This window comes from Terrapene carolina, unplaced genomic scaffold (genome assembly GCF_002925995.2).
Source record: "Terrapene carolina triunguis isolate 2854851 unplaced genomic scaffold, T_m_triunguis-2.0 Scaffold211, whole genome shotgun sequence".
Lineage (NCBI taxonomy): Eukaryota > Metazoa > Chordata > Testudines > Emydidae > Terrapene > Terrapene triunguis.
The window spans coordinates 19103347-19115048 of record NW_020664562.1 but is presented as its reverse complement, the minus strand read 5'-3'; the positions used below and the strand labels follow the sequence as shown (position 1 = coordinate 19115048).

The window sequence follows — 11702 nt, the reverse complement described above, 5'->3', positions numbered from 1 at the left end:
AACATTTAGACGAGAGACTGATATACAGTGTGAATGCTGGGGGCTGTGTACTCCTTTGGACAAATACTTTGCCATTTGATCCATACATTCACTGCAACAGAGAGATAGATGGTGTATTTTGAGCTGTCTAAGCATTACCCAGCTGGAAAGCCATACTTTGTCTCCTGTAAAACTTGCAGCAGTGTTTCCTTTCATTCTTCACCCCCTATAAATTGAGGTGTCGTAAAAGTCACAACACTGCAAATTTCACTGCCATGAAATTATTGATCTCAAAGCATTCTGGTATGAACCATAATGCATACTGATTCCCCTCCCTGAGGAAGGGGGCATGAAAGAGGCTATTTTCCTTTAGGAAAAATTATTCTGTCCCTTAAGTGATAGTGCTGCTTTCCTTTAGATGCTGTTCAGAAGTTTGTTAATCATAGAAGTTAGTTTTTAATAGGGCCCACCCCCCCCCCCATAACATTTTACACTATTATTGGTAATGTATTTATTTCATGCATACTAAATCATAAGTGAAGTTTTACCATATTTGCTAGAAGTAACCCATAAAGCCTGCCATTTTCTTCACACTGACCCACAGGGGTTCAGATTTGGAGGTAGTCCTACAATGGTGTAACTTACATCTGCTGCATGTGACTTACAGCAGTTTAGCCTCATTTAGATTAATTAGGCCTCCTCTGAATTTGGCTCAGTATGGGCAGACCGATTCACATCCCAATGGTAGCATCTGAGGAAAACATACGTGCCTTTGCACCCACTGAGCGAGCCTAGAGTCAGGCAGTTTTCTGGTCAGATGTGTTCTCAAGAAGTGGAAATGCTGTGGTAATTATTTAGCTCTTTTCCTACTCATTAATGAGTAAAAATCTATTTTCTGTTGCACTGTGGGTCTGATTTTTAAGAGAGGCTTTACCTAGCTTCCAATTTGTAAGTACTGTACTTGTGATATTTACCTCAAGTTTATCCAAACCCAGGATTTTAAATGACTCCTCTCTCATGACCCTCTACCATTCTTATGGAGTGTGCGTCACTGCCCCCAGCAGGGGCAGGCAGCAGCACTAGTCTTTTTCCTGCTCCTCTCAAATTTGGTACCTATGTGGCTTCCCAGATACAGATGCCTCAAACTGCAGAGGACTTGTAAGCCCTAACTAGTCTGAGATTTCCTAGGTTGTTGTGCCTTCTAGGGTACCATTCTTGGGGAATACTCTAGACAGCAGCAGCAGATTGCCAGTATCCAATAAAGGCAAAGATGAAGGAATTTGAATAGCTTTCCCCAATTTCAGTCCAGTTTAGATTTGGTTCTAGTTTGAGGTGGCTGAAGCCCTGTGGTGTTCACATACACCCCAACCCTTCTACTGCTAAGGTTTTTTCCTTAAGACCTTTTATCCTGTCCTCTGAATGACAAATATTCACAATCACTGTTTCTCCTTAGGAATGTCATTTCTTCTCTCCATGGAGATTTTGTGCACACAGTGATGTTACATTCCATTTCAATACACTTCTTTCATTTGGTGGAGCAGTGAAGTCAATACAAATTTGACTTGATTAAGCACTGAAGGACTTGGGCCAGTTGGCCAACTCATACATCCCTTCTTACGGGCACAGAGCAGGCCGTTAAGGCCTGTTACATAGGGGGCAGGACACAGAGCCCACACAGAGTTCATTCCTGCTGCACACTACAAAGCTGTGAATGAATCCTTCCATGTCACAGTAGACAGACAGATTCCCCCAGTCGTTTCCCTGCTGAGAAAGATCACAATATACTGTATGTGGGGGATCTTGAAGTTGTAGTAGTGAGCTACACTGTCTGTCCACCCAACTGCTAATTTACCCAAGCAGTGTCCAGAACAAAGATTTGCCCCAATACAGCCACACCCACATATATTACACCACTCCAAGTTCCAGATTTATCAAGTTAAATATTTACTAATATTGCTGTGACTAGCAAATCTTTTACAATAACAACATGAGTGTGGGGCTGGCATGTTTAAATCAATACATGATTTCCTAGAATATACCCCGCTAGCATGGAGCTCTAAGCTTCACTGAGGAAAGTGGTTTCTAAAAATGACTCAAGCTATCAGATTTTTTTTTTTTTGCGGGTAAACACTATCGATGCTGGCCAATCATTCATGCAAGCATCTGAATAAAGGAGTCCAATAGAACAGCATCAGATGGAGTCTATCACTTGTATCTCTCTCCCATGCAGTCTCTGACCTACATTAATTTATGAAGTGGCAGTGATGACTATGACAGAGTGAAGCAGTCTCTTCATTTCATTTCTACAGAGTCATGGAACAGAAGGTAAGAGCCCAACTTAAAACTTACATAGCCTGAATTATATTTTTGAGAAACTTGGCACACAAAATTCAGGTCATTTCCTGGCAAAGAGTTTTATACTCTGCAGTCAGCTTTTTCCTTGATGGAGTTATTTAAAAACAAAAACAAAAAAAGTTTTCTTGTTATATATTTACAGTGTTCTGCATTTGTGTTAGAGGGCATTTGTGTCAGACGAGAGGATAGGCCAGATCCCACATTGGTTTAAATCAGTATAACTTCAGTACAGCTATATCAATTTACAACAGCTGAAGGATTTGGACATACATTCAAAGTTTGAGCTACAGAAGCCTTAATATATCTCAGTGCAATTGCAACAATTCTTTGGGAAGAAATTTAATTTCAGTTGTGTTGAATATGAGTGATGTAACCCTCTTTCTATAGATTTCATAAGATCCTGTTTTATTATCTAATGATAGGAGGTTGCAGTAACACAAAGTGGACTTAAACTGTAAACCAGAGGGACTCTACACATCAGCAATCACAGCTTACTTATGTGCTTTTGCACTAATTTGTACTATCTGAAATGGAACGGTCTGTTTTGAGGTAAGGAAGTATGACTAGCTGCCTTTGGTTTAACAGGTATTCTATATAACAATATGGTGAAAAGGGGTGGAAAAAGTTATTCTGAGACGTGTCACTACAGTAAGACAAGTACAAACAAAGTAGACATTTGTCCATTAATGTGCATCTTATTGTTCAGTTGTTTAAAGTCCAATACTTTAAACAACTGAACAATAAGGGTTGTCTTAAGAGTTCCATAAAATAGGGCTTTCATCACTTCTCTCAGGAAAAGATTCCACAATCTGAAATCTCACTCACAGGAAGTTCACATTTATCTTCTAGGGTTCATTTCGTTATTTCTAGTTATGCCCTGTTATTCCACCCTTATTTATTCCTCTCCACTGGCCCTTCAAGTATTTGCAGGCTGCCTCCTGCACCTTAATCACTTAGTTAAGTTATCCACGTTTAGCTCTTTTAATTTTTCCTCCTAAGTCAAAACCTCCAGCTGTCTGATCATTTGTCACTCTTCTCTGAATTCTCTCTTATGTGTCTACAACTTCTTGCAATTGCTCTATAGAATCACCCTGGAGACATTGAATCCTTTTAAATACATGTTAGTTTTCTGATGCCTACATGTGATTCTCTCCTCATGGCTATTTCTTTTTGCACAAGTCCTCCTTTAATATTAAGGCCTCCAATTTTCATTTCAAAATAAACACTCCAAAAAAAAATTAGACATGGTCACAGACATTACTGTGCTTTCAAATAATAAATCAGCAGCATCTGAACTAGAATCTGGATAAAAATTTACTGACCTCTTTCCATACTGTTTCCTCTATCTCAACATGACATTTAATTATGAAGGATTATTGTTCCTTTAAGTTTAGACAAAAGCAGGAGCATAATGTAAGTGATTTAATTTCTGTATGTTGACTTAGAAGCATTATTAAAAGCTATCCTGGTTAGTAACTAGGAATGTACAATCTCACTTGTTGCCATAATCTTGTCCCATAATAATCGTATCAGGTCATGAAGTTCAAGAATGAACGTGGTGACAAGATGTTAAGTTCCATAAGGAATGGGATGGTAATTACTACAAGTAATATTATATGGCCTGTATGTAAATAAATGGTGGGGCCTCACCTGGAACACTGTGTATAGTACCGGTTACCCTAGCTCAAAAAGAAGAACTACAGGGGATCAGCAACTCAAACTTTTTATGCAGAACCCTGTTTTGTCAACAGGGAAACAAATACATCATCACCACCACAAACCCCACTCCAGAACTTTAGTGCTTCAGATAAAATATCTTTCCAGCAATGTCATGGGAAACTGCACTCAGAAACCTAGGCTCTGGTGGAACATAAATTAATTCTAGAGCCCACAATCCCTCACCCAGAATACCTGGTTGCCAGGCAGTATTAGCTCAAGTACTTTGGATTTCAGCTACTGTGATCTCACACAAACAGAGGCGGTCACCCAAGTAGCTGTGGCTCAAACCATTTTAAAAAGGGATCTCAAACTGGACACCCATGAACTGAAGCAACCCAAGTACAATACCTTAAACTTCACCCAGCAAATCAACTGATAGTCAGTGCCGCTCACAGAGCAAGGGGGAAGAGATTCTCCACTTTCAACAGAACATTACAGTGTATTTCATTTTGGCCAGCTACCTCTGACAACATTACTTCCTTCCCCTGATCCTCAGAGGGTTCAATTTTCTGGTGACTGAAATAGCTCTAGCGCAGGAGAGATTCATATTAAAAGCATTTTTTCCCAGGATCAGAATACTGGCTGGATTGTGACCAAGCTGGATACAGCATGACTACAAAGAGCAAAAGGCAAACAGCAAATAGACACAGACACAGCCTGGCACCGTGTGTATCACCTCAGTGCCCTGGGCATGGACTTTACGATCACTTACAACGGGCTATGCAACTGATAGCAACATTTATCTTGCACACAAAGCTTCGTGAGTCCACGTGATTTCGCTAATGGAATCATTTGGATGCAGCAGAAAAAGCTCATGCTGGTCTGGGTCTTGTTACAAAGTCCTGTAGAGGAGTTGTGGAGAGGACAGAAAGGCCAGGGTGTTGAATGTGGTGGTCTAGACTGAATCGGAATAATATAGGGTAGTTGTGTGAGCAATTTGTGGCAATAATAAAGCGTAATAATCAAGGCAGGAATCACAAGCCACCACTTGCCTAGCTGCTTTCAGATGGCAGTTTTCTGTAAGTACCCAGCAGAGGAGAAGTTTAGGGAGGTGGTGGACAAGGTGGTACTTCTGGATTGTGTTAATTTAGGACTCTAAGCAAAATACAAGAATCTGCTTAAAGAGTCTTCAAGTTGAGTGATGTGGAGTCTCCAGATGAGAAAAAAATTCACAAGCTAGTCTGGGACCACAGGGCCAGATCCTCAGCTGGTGTAAACATTCATAGCTCCATTGACTATCAGTTTACACCAGCTGAGGGTCTATGTCATATTTTTAGAGAAGGGGACAACATAGGCTTGATTCCTCACTGCCTTGTATAGTCAGTTTCATCTGTGCAGCGAGGATGTAAAGTACTACCCTTCTGATTTACCACCATCTCAATACTTTGCATTGGTGTAAGTGATGACAAAGTGCAGGGCAGTGAAGAACGAGGCCTGCAGCAAGCACTCTAAAGGTCTAGTTATACCCACCCTTCTGTTCTCTCACACTGACCCCTTCACTCATTAATTTCATTTGCTTCCATTGGAGCTCATGGAGTTCTGCAGCCACCCTTTCACCACAAATCCTGTACACCTCAGTGTGAGTTAATTTATATTGATTATAAGGTTAAACAAGCAGCAAGATTCTAAAGTGCCAGTGATCAGGCAGGAAGTGAGAAAGACCCTTGCTAAAAAGACAACCTAAATGAACACCACTATGAACCACAAACCAAAAAGTTTCAATCATTGTGCCACAGGGCCTGTTGGCCAAGAGCTAAATTCTGCAGCTAGATTACCTAAATTTGATTAGCACACCTGGAAAAAGGCGCGCTCAAATAATATTGGAGGCAGAATAATTTTTAAGGAGTGAAAAGCAATGCAAAGAGTCAGAAGGATTTGGATTATTTTAGCTCCATTATGCTACAATTAAATGCATAGAGTTTTGTTGTGCTGATAGTCCAGTTCATTTTCCCTGGTGGACATACCAAGCACTGAGTAAATAGTTCAATATAGGTCTTTGGACAATTTAAATCACAGAAGAACAGGTGAATTTTGTTTCCTTGTTTGCTTTATAACTTTGTACTCATCTTTGACCTACAATAAAATCCCTGACAGATGCACACGTCAGCAGTTTTAGATACGGCATGCTCCAAGGGATCACTGACACTGCAAGCATTTGACAAGCCTCTCAGTTAATGTTCTTATGAAAACAAATAAGTGAAGCAACTGAGAGGTTCTTGAACTTCTCAGCATTTCTGCCGAGTGACCTGACACCAAGTGATTGATCAGTCACATTCTCATGCCTCCAATATTCCTGCTAGCAACTATTCTCAGCATTTACACTAAGATTTAATATATTTAAATAAATCAACTTAAAGTGCTGCATTGATAAATGCCACAGGAAAATTATAGTAAAACATGAATTTACTTTGAACTGAACAGCCATTCATCAGATTTTCCCCCCCCTAAACTCAAACTATCTACCCTAAAGGACCATTCAGTTCTACAGATAAATTCACAGAAAGCAGGAAATGCAAAGATTTTTTCTAGTGACGTCAACTTAGTTGTGTTTTCATTCCTGTGGGCCTGTTCTCATTTACACTATTTTTTTCACCTGTGAAACTACATCAATAGGTCCTGAGAGGAGGAGTAATTCTGTTTACACATTTCACAAGCACTGCATTGTCCCCTGACTGCATGGGGAATAAAGTGACTAGCAATGCTGTTATAGTGACCTAAAACTGCCGAGAGGAGGAGAGAGAGAAGAGCTAGCGCTGCAATATCACCTAGCCTCCATCCAAAACTGCAAAAGGCCCTTTATAGGAGCACTGCATGCATTGTCTCACACTCTGGCTGTGCCTGACATTTGACAGTGCCCACTTCCAGAGCTGGGTCAGCCAGCTAATAGGAGAGCTGGGGGTGCCTTTGCAGGTCTACAGCTCCACTCTGAGATAGGCATTTAACCACCAGAGACCTGGGCTTCAGTTTCCATTGGAGGCTACTGTTGGAATCTGGGAGTGAACCCATCTGTTTTACAAAACGAACAGGAATACTTGTGGCACCTTAGAGACTAACAAATTTATTAGAGCATAAGCTTTCGTGGGCTACAACCCACTTCTTCGGATGCATATAGAGTGGAACATATATTGAGGAGATATATATACACACATACAGAGAGCATGAACAGGTGGGAGTTGTCTTACCAACTCTGAGAGGCCAATTAAGTAAGAGAAAAAAAACTTTTGAAGTGATAATCAAGATAGCTCAGTACAGACAGTTTGATAAGAAGTGAGAATCCTTACAAGGGGAGATAGATTCAATGTTTGTAATGGCTCAGCCATTCCCAGTCCTTATTCAATCCTGAGTTGATTGTATCTAGTTTGCATATCAATTCCAGCTCAGCAGTCTCTTGTTGGAGTCTGTTTTTGAAGTTTTTCTGTTGTAAGATAGCCACCCGCAGGTCTGTAATTGAATGGCCAGACAGGTTAAAGTGTTCTCCCACTGGTTTTTGAGTATTATGATTCCTGATGTCAGATTTGTGTCCATTAATTCTTTTGCGTAGAGACTGTCCGGTTTGGCCAATGTACATGGCAGAGGGGCATTGCTGGCACATGATGGCATATATCACATTGGTAGATGTGCAGGTGAACGAGCCCCTGATGGTATGGCTGATGTGATTAGGTCCTATGATGATGTCACTTGACTAGATATGTGGACAGAGTTGGCATCGGGCTTTGTTACAAGGATAGGTTCCTGGGTCAGGGTTTTTGTTCAGTGATGTGTGGTTGCTGGTGAGTATTTGCTTTAGGTTGGGGGGTTGTCTGTAAGCGAGGACAGGTCTGTCTCCCAAGATCTGTGAGAGTAAAGGATCATCTTTCAGGATAGGTTGTAGATCTCTGATGATGCGCTGGAGAGGTTTTAGTTGGGGGCTGAAGGTGACAGCTAGTGGTGTTCTGTTATTTTCTTTGTTGGGCCTGTCTTGTAGGAGGTGACTTCTGGGTACTCGTCTGGCTCTGTCAATCTGTTTTTTCACTTCAGCAGGTGGATATTGTAGTTTTAAGAATGCTTGATAGAGATCTTGTAGGTGCTTGTCTCTATCTGAGGGATTGGAGCAAATGCGGTTATATCTAAGGGTACGTCTACACTTACCGGAGGGTCCGGCGGCAGGCAATCGATGTTCTGGGATCGATTTATCGCATCTGGTTTAGACGCAATAAATCGATCCCAGATCGATCCCGGAAGTGCTCGCCGTCGACGCCGGTACTCCAGCTCGGCGAGAGGAGTATGCGGCATTGACGGGGGAGCCTTCCTGCCGCGTCTGGACCCGCGGTAAGTTCGGACTAAGGTACTTCAAATTCAGCTACGTTATTAAGGTAGCTGAATTTGCGTACCTTAGTCCGAAGTGGGGGGGTAGTGTGGACCAGGCCTTAGAGCTTGGCTGTAGACAATGGATCGTGTGGTGTGTCCTGGATGGAAGTTGGAGGCATGTAGGTAAGTGTAGCGGTCAGTAGGTTTCCGGTATAAGGTGGTATTTATGTGACCATCGCTTATTAGCACAGTAGTGTCCAGGAAATGGACCGCTTGTGTGGATTGATCTAGGCTGAGGTTGATGGTGGGATGGAAATTATTGAAATCATGGTGGAATTCCTCAGGGGCTTCTTTTCCATGGGTCCAGATGATGATGATGTCATCAATGTAGCGCAAGTAGAGTAGGGGCATTAGGGGACGAGAGCTAAGGAAGCGTTGTTCTAAGTCAGCCATAAAAATGTTGGCATACTGTGGGGCCATGTGGGTACCCATAGCAGTGCCGCTGACTTGAAGGTATATATTGTCCCCAAATGTGAAATAGTTGTGGGTGAGGACAAAGTCACAAAGTTCAGCCACCAGGTTAGCTGTGACATTATTGGGGATACTGTTCCTGATAGCTTGTAGTCCATCTTTGTGTGGAATGTTGGTGTAGAGGGCTTCTACGTCCATAGTAGCCAGGATGGTGTTTTCTGGAAGATCACCGATGGATTGTAGTTTCCTCAGGAAGTCAGTGGTGTCTTGAAGATAGCTAGGAGTGCTGGTAGCGTAGGGTCTGAGGAGAGAGTCCACATAACCAGACAAGCCTGATGTTAGGGTGCCAATGCCTGAGATGATGGGGCGTCCAGGATTTCCAGGTTTATGGATCTTGGGTAGCAAATAGAATACCCCTGGTCGGGGTTCTAGGCATGTGTCTGTACAGATTTGTTCCTGTGCTTTGTCAGGGAGTTTTTTTAGCAGATGGTGTAGTTTCTTTAGGTAATCCTCAGTGGGATCAGAGGATAATGGCCTGTAGAATGTGGTGTTAGAGAGCTGTCTAGCAGCCTCTTGGTCATATTCCAATTTATTCATGATGACGACAGCACCTCCTTTGTCAGCCTTTTTGATTATGATGTCAGGGTTGTTTCTGAGGCTGTAGATGGCGTTGTATTCAGCATGGCTGAGGTTATGGGGCAAGTGATGTTGCTTTTCCACAATTTCAGCCTTTGCACATTGACGGAAGCAATCTATGTAGAAATCCAGTCTGTTGTTTCGACCGTCTGGAGGAGTCCAAGCAGAATCCTTTTTTTTGTAGTGCTGGTAGGGGGGATTCTGTGGGTTAGTATGCTGTTCAGAGGTATGTTGGAAATATTCTTTGAGTTGGAGACATCAAAAGTAGGATTCTAGCTCACCGCAGAACTGTATCATGTTCATGGGTCTGGAGCAGGGCCAGCTCCAGGCACCAGCCCACCAAGCTTGTGCTTGGGGCGGCACCTGGAGGGGGGCGGCGAGGCGCTCCGGCCGCCGGGGAGAGCGGGGCCACAGCCGGGCTCGCCGCCCTGCCCCCTGGCCGCTGCGGGGAGAGCCGAGCCCCAGCTGGGGCTCACCGCCCTCTCGCCGCCCTGCCCCCGGCGCTCTGGCTGCCGGGGGGAGAGCCGAGCCCCCGCAGGGGCTCGCCGCCCTCCTCCCAGGGCTCCGGCTGCCCTCCCTCCCCGGCGCCCTCCCCCTGGCCGCCGGGGGGAGAGCGGAGCCCCCGCCGGGGCTCGCCGCCCTCCCCCCGGGGCTCTGGCCACCCTCCCCGCAGGGGGGGGACTGCCGGAGGCTTTTTTGCCTGGGGTGGCAAAAAAGCCAGAGCCAGCCCTGGTCTGGAGGGACAAAAGGAGGGGCCCCGAGATAGGACAGACTCTTCTGCTGGGCTAAGAGTATAGCTGGAAAGATTAACAATATTGCTGGGTGGGTTAAGGGAACTACTGTCATATCTCTAGATGAGGAGGAGGTAGACCAAACCAGTATCCATGCACAGAGTTACATTTCCTCCTGCATTGCCTGCCCTCCCTCTTTGCCAAATCTCCCTTTTGGAAATAAGGCCACCTCCCCTAAGAATAAAGTCTACAGGAGCATAAAGGGAGAACAATCTTCTACACTTAGTGAGATGCTTACAATGCTCATTTCTATGCAAATTTCCAGAATGCTCTACTAGCTCACAACTATTTCAGACAAGTGCCCAAGGAATAAGAGCAAAGCCCATTCTATTTGGGTATTCACGGTAAACTCACCTTTGTGCTTTGTCTATATACCATGCGCAATTACATACTTTCCATACAATGGGCAGAAGCACAAGATGCTTCCTTCAGTAAAAAGTTTCCATTAGGCTGGGAACAGATAGAATTGGCACTGCTGGCTGAAGAAACAGTGAGTCAGAAAATGCATCATCTGTTACTTAAGAGCACAAAGTGGAAAACTAATGAGTGTTACTGTTAATCTTGAAGCATGGGTTTGCCCATCAATTAGAGTTCAGGTGTGAAGGCTGCTTGGTAGCAAGTTCTGTATTTGCAGCTAAATATTTGTGTAGCACCTGGATGGAATGCCAGGCATGTGACTTGCATTTGCTACTTGTGTGGATTTGTTCTACTGAAGTCACCTAAAGGAGCTTGCTAAACCAGGGAGATCAGACTAGAAATCTAATTCAAGGATTGTCAAGTGTACAGCAGCAAAACCACGCATTCTTTAGAGAAACAGGCAGCCACAGAGAAAATGGCATGGCCAGTAGCAAAGATCTGGGGTTGGATTATGCCTTGGCCGTTATGTGGGTACACAGACATGTGCAAAAAACAGCTTCTACTATATGTCCTGCTTCTAAGTGGGAAGGCCCAGTCCCTGCACTCAAGGGAGCACAGGTTTTTCACTCTTGAGGTGCAACCCATGCCAGAGGTTGAGTTGAAACCAAATCCTTCTCCACTTGTACCGCCCAAAAGAACAGACCAAGAGCACTGAGCCACATCCTGACCTATCCCTGAGAGTGCTGGGGAGCTCCTTCTGGGGTGGTGCTGCTTGTTACTTAACCCTCATACAGGATTGTGTACAGAATACCCTGTTTAGCCATTTCACTGGTTGCTCTACTTACCGCTGTATGGCGCTGCCTCCTGGTGGTTCTGGGGATTAGCTCAGTCAAGCTGATGCCCCTTCCAGCGGTTACATCCTCTCAGTTTCTCCTCTGTAGCTCCTCTCTGTCTCAGGGGCTGCAGTTGTCCACTTCATTACTCCACCCAGGTCACTGTTGTGATATCCCCTCCCAGGGGGCAGAGAGGAGCATATCAAGGTTCCTGCTCTCCAGCAGTCCCAGGCAGTCTTCTGCTTCACAGTGCCACTCCCACAGTGGCTGGCAG

General features: G+C 44.0%; 1 protein-coding gene across 1 annotated transcript in view; it reads left to right on the top strand.

The window, feature by feature from the left end:
• The first annotated feature begins 2786 nt into the window (after positions 1-2786).
• The window catches only part of LOC113407415 (palmdelphin-like), a 69999-nt gene continuing 61083 nt past the window's right edge, over positions 2787-11702 (top strand). The window contains exon 1 of the mRNA XM_026655904.1: positions 2787-2883. Within this exon, the coding sequence (XP_026511689.1) occupies positions 2864-2883 (20 nt within the window). The 5' untranslated portion in view covers positions 2787-2863. The remainder of the gene's footprint in view (positions 2884-11702) is intronic.